At 53.6% G+C, this 17,522-nt stretch overlaps 1 protein-coding gene across 1 annotated transcript in view; it reads left to right on the top strand.

Moving 5' to 3' along the window:
* Positions 1 to 17,522, top strand: part of LOC140186272 (laminin subunit gamma-3-like) — a 140,288-nt gene that overhangs the window by 57,868 nt on the left and 64,898 nt on the right. The window contains exons 3-5 of the mRNA XM_072240329.1: positions 757 to 887; positions 7,099 to 7,265; positions 8,107 to 8,295. Of these exons, the coding sequence (XP_072096430.1) occupies positions 757 to 887; positions 7,099 to 7,265; positions 8,107 to 8,295 (487 nt within the window). The remainder of the gene's footprint in view (positions 1 to 756; positions 888 to 7,098; positions 7,266 to 8,106; positions 8,296 to 17,522) is intronic.

Here is a 17,522-nt window from a genome sequence, read left to right as displayed (position 1 = left end):
CAACACACAAGTTCTTACCTCCCTCAGTGCAACTCCCCTTCCTTTGGTCATCCTTTGCAATAGCATTAAGGCCAATTTGGGAACAAACATGCAGAGTTGAATGATTCTTGCCTTTTTCAGTACTTTTTTTTAACATACAAATCAAACCAGAGCACATTTAGTAGCCTGATTATATTTTATAAATCTACCATCCTGGATATTACATTGAATTCTATCATGGAAGGCAGGTAATATGGTGTCCCTTTGGTGAACTTGAAGAAGGATGTGAGGCTGTGCCCTGCTCTTTTGGCCCCATGTAATAAAAATTTAATCTAATGATTTGTTTTCATTGGCTGTTTAACAGACATATAGTGTACTGAAGGTCTCTATGGGAGGATATGTCTGTCTGAGCGTTTCTGCAGGTCATGTTAATGTCAGTAAATCAAAGCGCAGATAATGGACCCTAAATTCCCCATCCCTATGGGACCATGGAGTGCTCAATAGTAGCCTACAGTTTGCTCACTCTCCACACTTCAGTCAACATCCCAGCCCACCGAACACTTCCGAAACCACAGGCAGTGTGAAAGAGAGTGTGTTGTCCCAACACTTGTATCAGTTAAACCTGGATGTTGGTAGGCAAAGTATTTCTCTGTGCAGTTCCACTCATCTAGGGTCAAAGAGGGTCTTCATTGCCCACTTGTTCCTCCCTACCTCACCCCCTCCTCCCTCAATCCTTGCTGTGCATTACTTTCTGACCAGTTGTGTTTTCTGTTCCAGGAGTGGGTGACAGCCACTGATCTGCTAATATCCTTAAACCGACTGAACACCTTTGGTGACGATCTCTTCAAAGATCCGCAGGTCCTCCGGTCCTATTATTATGCCATATCCGATCTATCTGTGGGAGGCAGGTAATTATACATCGTCGCCTCAGTCTTCGCCCCATAATATGTCAATTTAATCTCCGTGCCTGTTAAACTAAGAGTCTCATTCTTACCTTCAGCTAACACAGTGGTTAGTGAACTTACAATGACAGTAATGTTACCGCCATAACTTCACAAGTTGCCAGAAACCAAGAAGCTATCCTACGAGTGAGGACTGGAATGTTTTCTGCAGTAAAGGGAAGCTGGTTGGGAAATGTAGTAGGCGTCTGCAACAGTATTGGTAAGTTTAGTAGTGAAGACAAGGAGAAGATATTTGAATTTGGGGGGAGTTGTTAATGATTGGCAGTAAGGCCAAGAGGGAGCTCAGGATGATAGCTTGAGGCTTAAAGTATCATAAAATGCTGTCCAAGAATTTTGACGCACATGTGATGTATCAGCTAGAGTGTTCTGAATAACTAATGGTGACATGGCCACAGTCCATCTCTCCATCTGGAAAGCAGATGGAAGAGGGGAAGATGTGAGAAGCAACTACAACTAACAGACTAGCCAGTATGCTCTAGATAGTTGAAAGATGTAAACGTATTCATCATTTGCTTTCCCTGCGCTCTCTATTCTTTCAACACATGCTGTCACTTTTTCTCAAAACAATCTCTCTATGTATGTCCTTTTGCTTTCCTCTTCACTCTGTTGCTTGACTCTTGTCTCCGACCCCACCCTCTCTTTTCCTCCCCTTTCCTCCCCCTCTCTCTTCCCCTCTTCATCATTCTTTCCTACCCTTTCTGTCTTGAACTCAGACAGGCAGGCATTTTTTTACCACATCAAAACTGCTCTGTTCTCCAGTCTGTTGACTCAAACATCCTTTAAAGCTTCCCTGACTGCAGGCAACGGATTAAACAAATCAAATGCAAACCAGGCCTGTGAAACTGACAGAAGCACAGAGGGTGGTGAGATGAGCAGTTGATGTTTGGGGCTGCAGATACAAGTTGATAACAGCGTGCATATGTTCTGCTTCACAACCCCATGTTAAAGCTAGATATGGTGCTCATAGTCCAAGGCCAGCTTTAATGAGAAACTCATGACTGTTGTCAATGGCAACTGGGAGGCTCAGCGTACCATACAGGTGCTACCCAAAGCGCCCAGGAGATTATGCTGCAGTAGACCGGCCACTCCGATGCACGGGGTCGCAAGAGGCCGCGGACTCGGGCAGATTCCTCGGGGACACAACTCTCCCCACCATCGAGGACAGCTTCGAGGCCCAGCACTTCAAGAAAGTGGTGTCCATCCTTAATGTCCCTCGCCACCCAGGACATGCCCTTTTCTCTTTAGCACCATCAGAGAGGAGGTACACAAGCTTGAAGACCGACACTCAATGTTATTCAGAAACAGCTCCTTCCTCTCCACCGTCAGGTGATCCATGAACATGACCTCATTATTCTTCCATCTTGCACTTTTTTTTTTGGAATTTCTGGTAATTTTATGTCTGCACCAAACTGCTGCTGCAAAACATCTGATTTCACATCATGTGAGTAAGTGACAACAAACCTGATTCTGGCCTGTCCCATTGGCCGGCATCTTCAAAGCCGATTGCTCTCACTCGCTGTTGATTTTCGACTTGCGAAACAAACCCTGGGATAAACGCGGCCAAGCCACTCTCTTTCCAGTTCCAATTTCAAGATGTTTTCCTATCAAATCCCATTTCTGCATGGAAAAAAGTATTTGTTTTATTGCATTGCATGTGGATGTATCGGCTGTGGCTCATTTGCAATTGTCCTCCCTCCTGGAGAAGGCTGAGGCCATAAATCCCATTGCAAGCATCTACTTTGTATTTATATATTTTTTATGAATAATATAATCAAAAGAGATATTTCTGAACATTCATTGTGCTGTCAAAGCAATAACTTTGCTGCATTGGAGAGTAAAAATCCTGGCTGGTATTTACGGTCCGCTGATAATGATACAATCCATCGTCAGATCTCTGAACAGTCAAAGGACCCATGAACACTTCGTCACTATTTTAGCTCTAAAATTGCTCTACCTGTTTATTTTTTAATATATGTATTTTAATATTGTAATTTATAGTACATTTTATATATCTCTCTGTACTACTGCCTCAAAACAATAAGTTCATGACACAGCAACCAGGGTCTCTGCCCAAAATGTCGACTGTACTCTTTTCCTAGACGCTGCCTGGCCTGCTGAGATCCTCCAGCATTTTGTGTGTGTTGCTCGGATTTCCAGTACCTGCAGGTTTTCTCTTGTTTGAAATTCGTGACGCATGTCAGTGATGATGAACCTGATTCTGAATTTGATTCACTGAGGGAATGCTACATTATCAGACGAATAGACTTGTGCATAACACATCAGGGGATTCAACATCCATCCTCTCTGTTGGATGTGAAAAGACTGTGGTTGCGATGTAAACAAAGGGCAGGGGAAATCTCACTATATTTATCAACCAAACAACATCACTATCTTTGCTGCTTCTGGAATTGTGCTGTGTTGTGTTGACCACAAAGTGCTTTCTGAAAAAAATACTGCTATAAGTGGATAAAAGAAATTTTGCAGATGTTGGAATTCCAGAGCAACACACACAAGATGCTGGAGGAACTCAGCAGGTCAGGCAGCATCTATGGAAATAAATAAACAGTTTCGGGCCGAGACCCTTCATCAGGACTGGAAAGGAAGGGGGAAGATACCAGGATAAGAAGTCGGGGGGAGAGGAAGGAGTACAAACCAGAAGGTGAAAAGTGAAGCCAGATGGGTGAAGGGAGGGGCTATGAAATAAGGGACCTTGTCCCTTGTCAATTCTTCCCTTCCCACTATTATTCCTCCTGGCACTTATCCCTGCAAGCAGCCAAAGTGCTACACCTGCCCACTCACCTCCCCTCTCACCTCTATTCAGGGCCCCAAACAGTCCTTCCAGGTGAGGCAACACTTCACCTGTCAATCTGCTGGGGTTGTCTACTATACCCAGTGCTTCCAGGGCAGCCTCCTCTACGTTGGTGAGACCCGACGGAGATTGGGGGACCACTTTGTTGAGCGTCTTTGCCCCATCCACAAACAGCAAGATTTCCCGGTGGCCAACCATTTTAATTCCAATCCCGATTCCCATTCTGACATGTTGATCCATGGCCTCCTCTACAGCCACTGTCAGGGTAGAGAAGCAACAACTCATATTCCGTCCAGGTTCCTCCAACTTAATGGCATGGACATTGATTTCTCCAACTTCCGGTAATTTCTATCCCACACCCCTTTTCCTCTTGTTCAATTCTCCACTCTGGCCCCCCTCTTACCTCTTCTCCTATCATTTTACCTGGTGCCCCTCCTCCTTCCCTTTCTTCCATAGTCCACTCTTCTCTCCTTTCAGAACCCTTCTCCAACTCTTTACCTTTTTCACCTATCAGCTTCTTACTTCATACCCCCCCTCCCCCCCCCCCCCCCGCCAACCTGGCTTCGCCTATCACTTTCGAGCTTATCCTCCTTCCCCCCCCCCCCCCAAACCTTCTTATTTTGGCGTCTTCCCTCTTCCTTTCCAGGCCTGAAATGTCGACTGTTTATTCACTTCCACAGATGCTGCCTGACCTGCTCAGTTCTTCCAGCATTTTGTGTGTAGTTCTCAACTTGAAGTGGATGTTCTTTTCAAAGAGAAGCTGCATATCATTTAAATTGACCGCTTTTATGCCCTGCTGCAAATAATTTTCATCTATTAAAGGATCCATTTGATTTGTAAGACAGCTGTTCAGTATCTGGCTCTTAGAAGCCTGAATTTAAGATTTCAATGACTTCCGTTTACAACAGTTGGAGCTTTTCCATTCTTGCTCTAAATCATGGACTGTGTCACTCTCTATTCTGTTAGAAGTTCCTGGTGCCAATTCCCTTTTTATCTTCTGTGCAGCCTCTACAAAGATTCTGAGACCATATGAAGGCAGCGTTCTAGTTTTAAGTGCATTCTTGGTGTTGGTGATCCGATGCTGTGCTGTCAGACAGGAAGGGAAAAAGATGGGAGTTATCAGAAATAAGAAGCCATTCATTCTCTTAAAACTGAGACGGAGGGAAAAAATTATCCTGACTGTTTGTCCCAGGAGAAATTAGCACCCTTCGGATTAAGTCCAGAAGTAGTACGAGGTCTGGGACAAGTGGGTAGAAACGTGAGTGAGGCAAGAAAGAGGAATCAGAGTGAGATACTGCAGGAGCCTGGGTCTTGTTTATCAGGATCTTCCAACCCCCATAGACAAGTGCAGAACTGTGAGGGGGTGGTGGGATTTAGCGGACGTGATCTAACTTGAAATTAAAGATGTATATTCCAAATTGCCTGAAACAGGAGATTTGCCCCAAATCCTCTCAAGGTGATAAATGATGTGGCCTCGGGGAAGAACATTAGGGCACTTAATGCCTCACTGGCAGCAGAAGACCTGAGGGTGGGGGTGGGGGGGGTGGGGGGGGTGGGGGGGGAAGGTTGTTGCATTTGCAACCTCATTCAAAAATATACCTCTGGAAGTAGGAGATAAATACCACCTCTGGTGTGGTTTAAAGAGTCAATCGTGTTGTATTAAATGGTTTCTTTCTTAGATGTTGATAAATTTAAAGTCTTCTCAGTACTTTACTGATAGGTTTTGAAGAAAATTAAAACATGCAAGCGTTGAGAGATCGCTGCAGTCAGGGTAAAGTGGAAGTTGAGTTTACTGTCAGGTGCACAAGTGTATGTGTGCACTGATGCAATGAGAAACACAACTTGTAGTATCACAGGCTCGTGGTATCAGACACAAAACATGAATTAAACAAACGTTATACAAGAAAGAACACTATTAGAACAAAAGAAAGCCCATTGTTGTGGTCAGACTGTAATGACTGAGATAATGATTAGGGATGTGCAGGTTGGTTTAAGAAAGGAAGTTTCTGTCCTTGAACTTGGTGATGTGATGCTTCGGTCTTACCCACTGGTGATGTTCGTCCATCGTCGACGTTGATGAGGACCTCGACACCATTCTATGTCGAGACTAGCGCGTGGTTTGGATTTAAGTGAGGGAGAGTTGCGCAGCGTCAGCCTCACTCTCTCTTCCCAATTCCCATCTGGATCCAGTGGCAAGACAGAGTCGAGACGGCTGGAGATGGGACTAGGCGCAGTGGATGACCAGGACAACTTCTGTGTCTTGTCCTGCTCTACACGTTCCACGACGCTTGCAGAGACCGCCTTCCTGACCGTTGGACCTTCCATTGGTCTCGTCCGCTCAATCCGCCGGAGTCTGTCTTCACATGCTGGGATAGACAACTCCCTATCTCACCGAGGGTTTGAGACCCGTCGGCTACCCTCACCTGGTTTAGCCGGCTTGTCGGTGCCGTTCCCCGGGATGTGGCTGCTGTCGCATGCAAACAGCTACGGGGAGCCACAGGTGAGAGCTGAGTGCCAGGTGGGGACAAAAGGTGGACTAACCATCTTGAAAAGGACGCGACATGTTACCCCACCAGAGGTGCTACCCCTCCCTGACACCCTATAGGTACAAGAGTAATGCTGGGCTGATTTTATCTACATAAGGACTAGCCAAATCTAATCAGAAATAATTCTACAGGGAATGAAATCCTGAAGCATGTATGTGATAATTGTTCACGCCAGTATATTGAGCAACCGACCAGGGAGCCGTCTATCCTGGACAGAGAATGAGATTCGGGACTGAGGTAAAGTCTTTGTTTGCTCTGTGGGTGGGGAATCTGTGGAACCTGCAACCCCGTGGCAGTTTAAATAGGACAGGGATACACTTTCTGATGTAAATGCCATCAAGCTGTGTGGAGAGAGAGAGAGTGGACAGTGACCGTGAGATTAGCCATGATCATATCAAATGGCCCGAACAGTCTTGAAGGGCCGAATGGACAATGCCTGCTCTAATCTTTCCGAGAATGGTCACTGCTCCATCGCTAGTGGGTGTGAGCCATTGTCGAGAGCAGCGAAGAGGGAACTCCGCACCATCGAGAGCCCGGAACACATCTGAGGTGAACCTGAAACATCCCAGGGAACTGTTTTGATGAATATCACAGGTTACCATCGTCCTAAGAAATAATTACTCCTCAAGCCTCCATCATTAATAATAAACCTCTGTGTTCATTTATTTCATTCCAGAGAGTTTGTAAGGACAAACTAAATTGTTTTCAGTCGGGACTACACGGCGATGGCGATAAAGTGCGAAATGTACTGGAGTGGTGGAAGAAACCAAAGAAACTCTTTTGTTTCCACTTGTATTTTCAGGTGTAAGTGCAATGGCCATGCCAGCGAGTGCTTCACCAATGACCAGGGCAGGCTGGTGTGCGATTGCCAGCACAACACGACTGGCATGGACTGTGAAAAGTGCCGTCCGTTTTTCCATGACCGGCCCTGGGCACGAGGCTCCTCTCAGGCTGCGAATCAGTGTCTGCGTGAGTGTCCGTGATCAATTACCGTACCGGGAATCCGAGTGCAGTGGGAGGGGTGAAGCTTGTCTCCCGGACGTCCCTTCTTTCTGACCTCTCCATCATTTCTCCAATCGGTAATTTTATTGGAACCAGTAAAAAAAAACCAATGCAACTTATTCAAGAGAGAGAGTCTCACAGAAATCCTGTCGTTTTTTGCTTTGAGTTATAAATTATTAAGGTTAATACTCCATTTGTATGTTTGATGTGTGCACCAGCAGCTCACATAACCACCCACCACCTGCTTTCGTGTCTTCACGTGACCCTGCTGGGTGGGGGTGGGGAGCAGGTGCTACATCTTGCTCTGGGATGACCTGAAGGGCCAGACTGCCATCTCCTTTGATCGAGACATATCTCCACCCTGGCAGCCAGTCTAACCATTTCCAACACCCAGAGCCATTAGGAGCCCCTGGAAGCTTCGTCACCTGACCTCCTGCCTCCGCTCTCCTGTCATCCGCTTCGCAAAGTCTATTTGAAAGCTGGTTGAATGTTTTTAAGCTGCCTGTCAAAACAAAACCCGCTTCTTCCCCATCTTCAGCTTTCTATAAATAAACAAAAACTGCCCAAACAAAACAAGCGGAAATATTCCAGTATGTTAAAAATCAGTGTTCATTTCCCGGCGACGACAGGGCAATCTTGTCCAGCAGAGCTGCACACAGGGGCAGGAGCACGTTTGGATATGCCTCATTAATGAAATGAATGCTCGGGAAGTTTATCTGGCCCAGATGTTGGTTGTAGAGACACTTGATGGACAATTATTCACGTTGAAACAAGGCTTAATGGTTTGATCCACATTGCCTTCCTCTAGCCTGCAACTGCAGTGGGAGGTCCGAGCAATGTACCTTCAACGCGAATCTGTATCGCCGGACGGGACACGGAGGGCTGTGTCTGAACTGCAGGGATCACACGGCCGGGCAGCATTGCGAGATGTGTGAGGAGAACTTCTACAGGACCCATGAATCCGAACGCTGTCTACCCTGCAACTGCAGTGTCATGGGTGAGTGACGGATGGCACACTGTGGCGGAGTGAGGGTTGTGGAGTGTCACACTGACGGGGAGTGGGGAGGTTGTGGAATGTCACACTGAGGGAGAGTGGCGGGATGTGGAGTGTCACACTCAGGGGGAGTGGAGGGATCTGCAGTGTCACACTGAGGGGTACTGGGGTTGTGGAGTGTCACACTGAGGGAATGGAGGATGTGGAGTGTCACACTGAGGGGGAGTGAGGGATGCGGAGTGTCACTGCGGAGTGAGGGATGTGGAGTATCACACTGAGGGGGAGTGGAGGGATGTGGAGTGTCACACTGAGGGGGAGTGAGGGATGCGGAGTGTCACACTGAGGGAGTGGAGGATGTGGAGTGTCACACTGAGAGGGAGTGAGGGATGCGGAGTGTCACACTGAGGGGGAGTGGGGGATGTGGAGTGTCACACTGAGGGGGAGTGGGGGATTGTGGAGTGTCACACTGATGGGGAGTGGGGGGATGTGGAGTGTCACACTGAGGGGGAGCGGGGGATGTGGAGTGTCACACTGAGGGGGAGTGGGGGATGTGGAGTGTCACACTGAGGGGGAGTGAGGGATGTGCAGTGTCACACGGAGGGGAGTGGGGGGTTGTGGAGTGTCACACTGAGGAGGAGTGGAGGGATGTGGAGTGTCATGCTGTGGGGGAGTGGAGGGATGTGGAGTGTCACACTCAGGGGGAGTGGGGGGATGTGCAGTGTCACACTGAGGGGGACTGGGGTTGTGGAGTGTCACACTGGGGGAGTGGGGGATGTGGAGTGTCACACTGAGGGGGAGTGGGGGATTGTGGAGTGTCACACTGACAGGGAGTGGGGGGATGTGGAGTGTCACACTGAGGGGGAGTGGAGGATGTGGAGTGTCACACTGAGGGGGAGTGAGGGATTTGGAGTGTCACACTGAGGGGGAGTGGAGGATGTGGAGTGTCACACTGAGGGGGAGTGGAGGATGTGGAGTGTCACACTGAGGGGGAGTGGGGGATGTGGAGTGTCACACTGAGGGGGACTGGGGTTGTGGAGTGTCACACTGAGGGAGTGGAGGATGTGGAGTGTCACACTGAGGGGGAGTGAGGGATGTGGAGTGTCACACTGAGGGGGAGTGGAGGGATCTGCAGTGTCACACTGAGGGGGACTGGGGTTGTGGAGTGTCACACTGAGGGAATGGAGGATGTGGAGTGTCACACTGAGGGGGAGTGAAGGATGCGGAGTGTCACACTGGGGAGTGAGGGATGTGGAGTATCACACTGAGGGGGAGTGGAGGGATGTGGAGTGTCACACTGAGGGGAGTGAGGGATGTGGAGTGTCACACTGAGGGGGAGTGGAGGGATGTGGAGTGTCACACTGAGGGGGAGCGGGGGATGTGGAGTGTCACACTGAGGGGGAGTGGGGGATGTGGAGTGTCACACTGAGGGGGAGTGAGGGATGTGCAGTGTCACACTGAGGGAGTGGAGGATGTGGAGTGTCACACTGAGGGGGAGTGAGGGATGCGGAGTGTCACACTGATGGGGACTGGGGTTGTGGAGTGTCACACTGAGGGAGTGGAGGATGTGGAGTGTCACACTGAGGGGGAGTGAGGGATGCGGAGTGTCACAATGTGGGGAGTGAGGGATGTGGAGTGTCACACTGAGGGGGAGTGGAGAGATGTGGAGTGTCGCACTGAGGAGGAGTGGGGGATGTGGAGTGTCACACTGAAGGGGAGTGGGAGATGTGGAGTGTCACACTGAGGGGGAGTGGGGGATTGTGGAGTGTCACACTGAGGGGGAGTGGGGGATGTGGAGTGTCACACTGAGGGGGAGTGAGGGATTTGGAGTGTCACACTGAGGGGGAGTGGGGGATGTGGAGTGTCACACTGAGGGGGAGTGAGGAATTTGGAGTGTCACACTGAGGGGGAGTGGGGGATGTGGAGTGTCACACTGAGGGGGAGTGGGGGGATGTGGAGTGTCACGGAGGGGAGTGGGGGGATGTGGAGTCTCACACTGAGGGGGAGTGAGGGATGTTGAGTGTCACACTGAGTTGGAGTGGGGGGATGTGGAGTGTCACACTGAGGGGAGTGAGGGATGTGGAGTGTCACACTGAGGGGGAGTGGAGGGATGTGGAGTGTCACACTGAGGGGGAGTGGGGGATGTGGAGTGTCACACTGAGGGGGAGTGGGGGATGTGGAGTGTCACACTGAGGGGGAGTGGGGGTTGTGGAGTGTCACACTGAGGGAGTGGAGGTTGTGGAGTGTCACACTGAGGGGGAGTGAGGGATGCGGAGTGTCACACTGAGGGGAAGTGGGGGATGTGGAGTGTCACACTGAGGGGGAGTGGGGGATTGTGGAGTGTCACACTGAGGGGGAGTGGGGGATGTGGAGTGTCACACTGACGGGGAGTGGGGGGATGTGGAGTGTCACACTGAGGGGGAGCGGGGGATGTGGAGTGTCACACTGAGGGGGAGTGGGGTATGTGGAGTGTCACACTGAGGGGGAGTGAGGGATGTGCAGTGTCACACGGAGGGGAGTGGGGGGTTGTGGAGTGTCACACTGAGGAGGAGTGGAGGGATGTGGAGTGTCATGCTGTGGGGGAGTGGAGGGATGTGGAGTGTCACACTCAGGGGGAGTGTGGGGATGTGCAGTGTCACACTGAGGGAGTGGAGGATGTGGAGTGTCACACTGAGGGGTAGTGAGGGATGCGGAGTGTCACACTGAGGGGGAGTGGGGGATGTGGAGTGTCACACTGAGGGGGAGTGGAGGGATGTGGAGTGTCACACTCAGGGGGAGTGGGGGGATGTGCAGTGTCACACTGAGGGGGACTGGGGTTGTGGAGTGTCACACTGACAGGGAGTGGGGGGATGTGGAGTGTCACACTGAGGGGGAGTGGAGGATGTGGAGTGTCACACTGAGGGGGAGTGAGGGATTTGGAGTGTCACACTGAGGGGGAGCGGAGGATGTGGAGTGTCACACTGAGGGGGGGTGGAGGGATGTGGAGTGTCACACTCAGGGGGACTGTGGTTGTGGAGTGTCACACTGAGGGGGAGTGGGGGGATGTGGAGTGTCACACTGAGGAGGAGTGGAGGGATGTGGCGTGTCACACTGAGGGGGAGTGAGGGATTTGGAGTGTCACACTGAGGAGGAGTGGAGGATGTGGAGTGTCACGGAGGGGAGTGGGGGGATGTGGAGTCTCACACTGAGGGGGAGTGGGGGATGTGGAGTGTCACACTGAGGGGGAGTGGGGGGATGTGGAGGGTCATACTGAGGGGGAGTGGGGGGATGTGGAGTGTCACACTCAGGGGGAGTGGGGGGATGTGCAGTGTCACACTGAGGGGGACTGGGGTTGTGGAGTGTCACACTGAGGGAGTGGAGGATGTGGAGTGTCACACTGAGGGAGAGTGAGGGATGCGGAGTGTCACACTGGGGAATGAGGGATGTGGAGTATCACACTGAGGGGGAGTGGAGGGATGTGGAGTGTCACACTGAGGGGAGTGAGGGATGTGGAGTGTCACACTGAGGGGGAGTGGAGGGATGTGGAGTGTCACACTGAGGGGGAGTGGGGGATGTGGAGTGTCACACTGAGGGGGACTGGGGTTGTGGAGTGTCACACTGAGGGAGTGGAGGATGTAGAGTGTCACACTGAGGGGGAGTGAGGGATGCAGAGTGTCACACTGAGGGGGAGTGGGGGATGTGGAGTGTCACACTAAGGGGGAGTGGGGGATTGTGGAGTGTCATACTGAGGGGTAGTGAGGGATGTGGAGTGTCACACTGAGGGGGAGCGGGGGATGTGGAGTGTCACACTGAGGGGGAGTGGAGGGATGTGCAGTGTCACACGGAGGGGAGTGGGGGGTTGTGGAGTGTCACACTGAGGGGGAGTGGGGGATGTGGAGTGTCACACTGAGGGGGAGTGGGGGATGTGGAGTGTCACACTGATGGGGAGTGAGGGATTTGGAGTGTCACACTGAGGGGGAGTGGAGGATGTGGAGTGTCACACTGAGGGAGAGTGGAGGGATGTGGAGTGTCACACTCAGGGGGAGTGGGGGATGTGGAGTGTCACACTGAGGGGGAGTGAGGGATGTGGAGTGTCACACTGAGGGGGAGTGGAGGATGTGGAGTGTCACACTGAGGGGGAGCGGGGGATGTGGAGTGTCACACTGAGGGGGAGTGGAGGGATGTGCAGTGTCACACGGAGGGGAGTGGGGGGTTGTGGAGTGTCACACTGAGGGGGAGTGGGGGATGTGGAGTGTCACACTGAGGGGGAGTGGGGGATGTGGAGTGTCACACTGATGGGGAGTGAGGGATTTGGAGTGTCACACTGAGGGGGAGTGGAGGATGTGGAGTGTCACACTGAGGGAGAGTGGAGGGATGTGGAGTGTCACACTCAGGGGGAGTGGGGGATGTGGAGTGTCACACTGAGGGGGAGTGAGGGATGTGGAGTGTCACACTGAGGGGGAGTGGAGGATGTGGAGTGTCACACTCAGGGGGAGTGAGGGATGAGGAGTGTCACACGGAGGGGAGTGGGGCGTTGTGGAGTGTCACACTGAGGAGGAGTGGAGGGATTTGGAGTGTCACACTGAGGGGGAGTGGGGGGATGTGGAGGGTCATACTGAGGGGGAGTGGGGGGATGTGGAGTGTCACACTCGGGGAGTGGGGGGATGTGCAGTGTCACACTGAGGGGGACTGTGGTTGTGGAGTGTCACACTGAGGGAGTGGAGGATGTGGAGTGTCACACTGAGGGAGAGTGAGGGATGCGGAGTGTCACACTGGGGAATGAGGGATGTGGAGTATCACACTGAGGGGGAGTGGAGGGATGTGGAGTGTCACACTGAGGGGAGTGAGGGATGTGGAGTGTCACACTGAGGGGGAGTGGAGGGATGTGGAGTGTCACACTGAGGGGGAGTGGGGGATGTGGAGTGTCACACTGAGGGGGACTGGGGTTGTGGAGTGTCACACTGAGGGAGTGGAGGATGTAGAGTGTCACACTGAGGGGGAGTGAGGGATGCAGAGTGTCACACTGAGGGGGAGTGGGGGATGTGGAGTGTCACACTAAGGGGGAGTGGGGGATTGTGGAGTGTCATACTGAGGGGTAGTGAGGGATGTGGAGTGTCACACTGAGGGGGAGCGGGGGATGTGGAGTGTCACACTGAGGGGGAGTGGAGGGATGTGCAGTGTCACACGGAGGGGAGTGGGGGGTTGTGGAGTGTCACACTGAGGGGGAGTGGGGGATGTGGAGTGTCACACTGAGGGGGAGTGGGGGATGTGGAGTGTCACACTGATGGGGAGTGAGGGATTTGGAGTGTCACACTGAGGGGGAGTGGAGGATGTGGAGTGTCACACTGAGGGAGAGTGGAGGGATGTGGAGTGTCACACTCAGGGGGAGTGGGGGATGTGGAGTGTCACACTGAGGGGGAGTGAGGGATGTGGAGTGTCACACTGAGGGGGAGTGGAGGATGTGGAGTGTCACACTGAGGGGGAGCGGGGGATGTGGAGTGTCACACTGAGGGGGAGTGGAGGGATGTGCAGTGTCACACGGAGGGGAGTGGGGGGTTGTGGAGTGTCACACTGAGGGGGAGTGGGGGATGTGGAGTGTCACACTGAGGGGGAGTGGGGGATGTGGAGTGTCACACTGATGGGGAGTGAGGGATTTGGAGTGTCACACTGAGGGGGAGTGGAGGATGTGGAGTGTCACACTGAGGGAGAGTGGAGGGATGTGGAGTGTCACACTCAGGGGGAGTGGGGGATGTGGAGTGTCACACTGAGGGGGAGTGAGGGATGTGGAGTGTCACACTGAGGGGGAGTGGAGGATGTGGAGTGTCACACTCAGGGGGAGTGAGGGATGAGGAGTGTCACACGGAGGGGAGTGGGGCGTTGTGGAGTGTCACACTGAGGAGGAGTGGAGGGATTTGGAGTGTCACACTGAGGGGGAGTGGGGGGATGTGGAGGGTCATACTGAGGGGGAGTGGGGGGATGTGGAGTGTCACACTCGGGGAGTGGGGGGATGTGCAGTGTCACACTGAGGGGGACTGTGGTTGTGGAGTGTCACACTGAGGGAGTGGAGGATGTGGAGTGTCACACTGAGGGGGAGTGAGGGGATGTGGAGTGTCACGGAGGGGAGTGGGGGGATGTGGAGTCTCACACTGAGGGGGAGTGGGGGATGTGGAGTGTGACATTGACGGGGAGTGAGGGATGTGGAGTGTCACGGAGGGGAGTGGGGGGATGTGGAGTCTCACACTGAGGGGGAGTGGGGATGTGGAGTGTCACACTGAGGGGGAGTGGGGAGGTTGTGGAATGTCACACTGAGGGAGTGGAGGATGTGGAGTGTCACACTGAGGGGGAGTGAGGGATGCGGAGTGTCACACTGGGGAGTGAGGGATGTGGAGTATCACACAGAGGGGAAGTGGAGGGATGTGGAGTGTCACACTGAGGGGAGTGAGGGATGTGGAGTGTCACACTGAGGGGGAGTGGAGGGATGTGGAGTGTCACATTGAGGGGGAGTGGGGGATGTGGAGTGTCACACTGAGGGGGACTGGGGTTGTGGAGTGTCACACTGAGGGAGTGGAGGACGTAGAGTGTCACACTGAGGGGGAGTGAGGGATGTGGAATGTCACACTGAGGGGGAGTGGGGGATTGTGGAGTGTCACACTGAGGGGGAGTGAGGGATGTGGAGTGTCACACTGAGGGGGAGCGGGGGATGTGGAGTGTCACACTGAGGGGGAGTGGGGGATGTGGAGTGTCAGACTGAGGGGGAGTGAGGGATGTGCAGTGTCACACGGAGGGGAGTGGGGGGTTGTGGAGTGTCACACTGAGGAGGAGTGGAGGAGTGGAGTGTCATGCTGTGGGGGAGTGGAGGGATGTGGAGTGTCACACTCAGGGGGAGTGGGGGGATGTGCAGTGTCACACTGAGGGGGACTGGGGTTGTGGAGTGTCACACTGAGGGGGAGTGGAGGATGTGGAGTGTCACACTGAGGGGGAGTGAGGGATGCGGAGTGTCACACTGAGGGGGAGTGGGGGATGTGGAGTGTCACACTGAGGGGGAGTGGGGGATTGTGGAGTGTCACACTGAGAGGGAGTGGAGGACGTGGAGTGTCACACTGAGGGGGAGTGAGGGATTTGGAGTGGCACACTGAGGGGGAGTGAGGGATGAGGAGTGTCACACGGAGGGGAGTGGGGCGTTGTGGAGTGTCACACTGAGGAGGAGTGGAGGGATTTGGAGTGTCACACTGAGGGGGAGTGGGGGGATGTGGAGGGTCATACTGAGGGGGAGTGGCGGGATGTGGAGTGTCACACTCGGGGAGTGGGGGGATGTGCAGTGTCACACTGAGGGGGACTGTGGTTGTGGAGTGTCACACTGAGGGAGTGGAGGATGTGGAGTGTCACACTGAGGGGGAGTGAGGGGATGTGGAGTGTCACGGAGGGGAGTGGGGGGATGTGGAGTCTCACACTGAGGGGGAGTGGGGGATGTGGAGTGTGACATTGACGGGGAGTGAGGGATGTGGAGTGTCACGGAGGGGAGTGGGGGGATGTGGAGTCTCACACTGAGGGGGAGTGGGGATGTGGAGTGTCACACTGAGGGGGAGTGGGGAGGTTGTGGAATGTCACACTGAGGGAGTGGAGGATGTGGAGTGTCACACTGAGGGGGAGTGAGGGATGCGGAGTGTCACACTGGGGAGTGAGGGATGTGGAGTATCACACAGAGGGGAAGTGGAGGGATGTGGAGTGTCACACTGAGGGGAGTGAGGGATGTGGAGTGTCACACTGAGGGGGAGTGGAGGGATGTGGAGTGTCACATTGAGGGGGAGTGGGGGATGTGGAGTGTCACACTGAGGGGGACTGGGGTTGTGGAGTGTCACACTGAGGGAGTGGAGGACGTAGAGTGTCACACTGAGGAGGAGTGAGGGATGTGGAATGTCACACTGAGGGGGAGTGGGGGATTGTGGAGTGTCACACTGAGGGGGAGTGAGGGATGTGGAGTGTCACACTGAGGGGGAGCGGGGGATGTGGAGTGTCACACTGAGGGGGAGTGGGGGATGTGGAGTGTCAGACTGAGGGGGAGTGAGGGATGTGCAGTGTCACACGGAGGGGAGTGGGGGGTTGTGGAGTGTCACACTGAGGAGGAGTGGAGGAGTGGAGTGTCATGCTGTGGGGGAGTGGAGGGATGTGGAGTGTCACACTCAGGGGGAGTGGGGGGAGGTGCAGTGTCACACTGAGGGGGACTGGGGTTGTGGAGTGTCACACTGAGGGGGAGTGGAGGATGTGGAGTGTCACACTGAGGGGGAGTGAGGGATGCGGAGTGTCACACTGAGGGGGAGTGGGGGATGTGGAGTGTCACACTGAGGGGGAGTGGGGGATTGTGGAGTGTCACACTGAGGGGGAGTGGAGGACGTGGAGTGTCACACTGAGGGGGAGTGAGGGATTTGGAGTGGCACACTGAGGGGGAGTGGAGGATGTGGAGTGTCACACTGAGGGGGAGTGGAGGGATGTGGCGTGTCACACTCAGGGGGAGTGGGGGGATGTGCAGTGTCACACTGAGGGGGAGTGGGGTTGTGGAGTGTCACACTGAGGGAGTGGAGGATGTGGAGTGTCACACTGAGGGGGAGTGAGGGATGCGGAGTGTCACACTGAGGGGGAGTGGGGGATGTGGAGTGTCACACTGAGGGGGAGTGGGGGATGTGGAGTGTCACACTGAGGGGGAGTGAGGGATTTGGAGTGTCACACTGAGGGGGAGTGGAGGATGTGGAGTGTCACACTGAGGGGGAGTGAGGGATGTGGAGTGTCACACTGAGGGGGAGTGGAGGATGTGGAGTGTCACACTGAGGGGGAGTGAGGGATGTGGAGTGTCACACGGAGGGGAGTGGGGGGTTGTGGAGTGTCACACTGAGGAGGAGTGGAGGGATTTGGAGTGTCACACTGAGGGGGAGTGGGGGGATGTGGAGGGTCATACTGAGGGGGAGTGGGGGGATGTGGAGTGTCACACTGAGGGGGAGTGGAGGATGTGGAGTGTCACACTGAGGGGGAGTGAGGGATGTGGAGTGTCACACTGAGGGGGAGTGGGGGATGTGGAGTGTCACACTGAGGGGGAGTGAGGGATGTGGAGTGTCACACTGAGGGGGAGTGGGGGGATGTGGAGTCTCACACTGAGGGGTAGTGAGGGATGTGGAGTGTCACACTGAGTTGGAGTGGGGGGATGTGGAGTGTCACACTGAGGGGGAGTGGAGGATTGGAGTGTCACACTGAGGGGGAGTGAG

Source organism: Mobula birostris, chromosome 22 (genome assembly GCF_030028105.1).
Source record: "Mobula birostris isolate sMobBir1 chromosome 22, sMobBir1.hap1, whole genome shotgun sequence".
Classification (NCBI taxonomy): Eukaryota; Metazoa; Chordata; class Chondrichthyes; order Myliobatiformes; family Myliobatidae; genus Mobula; species Mobula birostris.
Note: the sequence above shows the minus strand (reverse complement) of the source record. Positions and strands in the feature narration are given on the sequence as shown.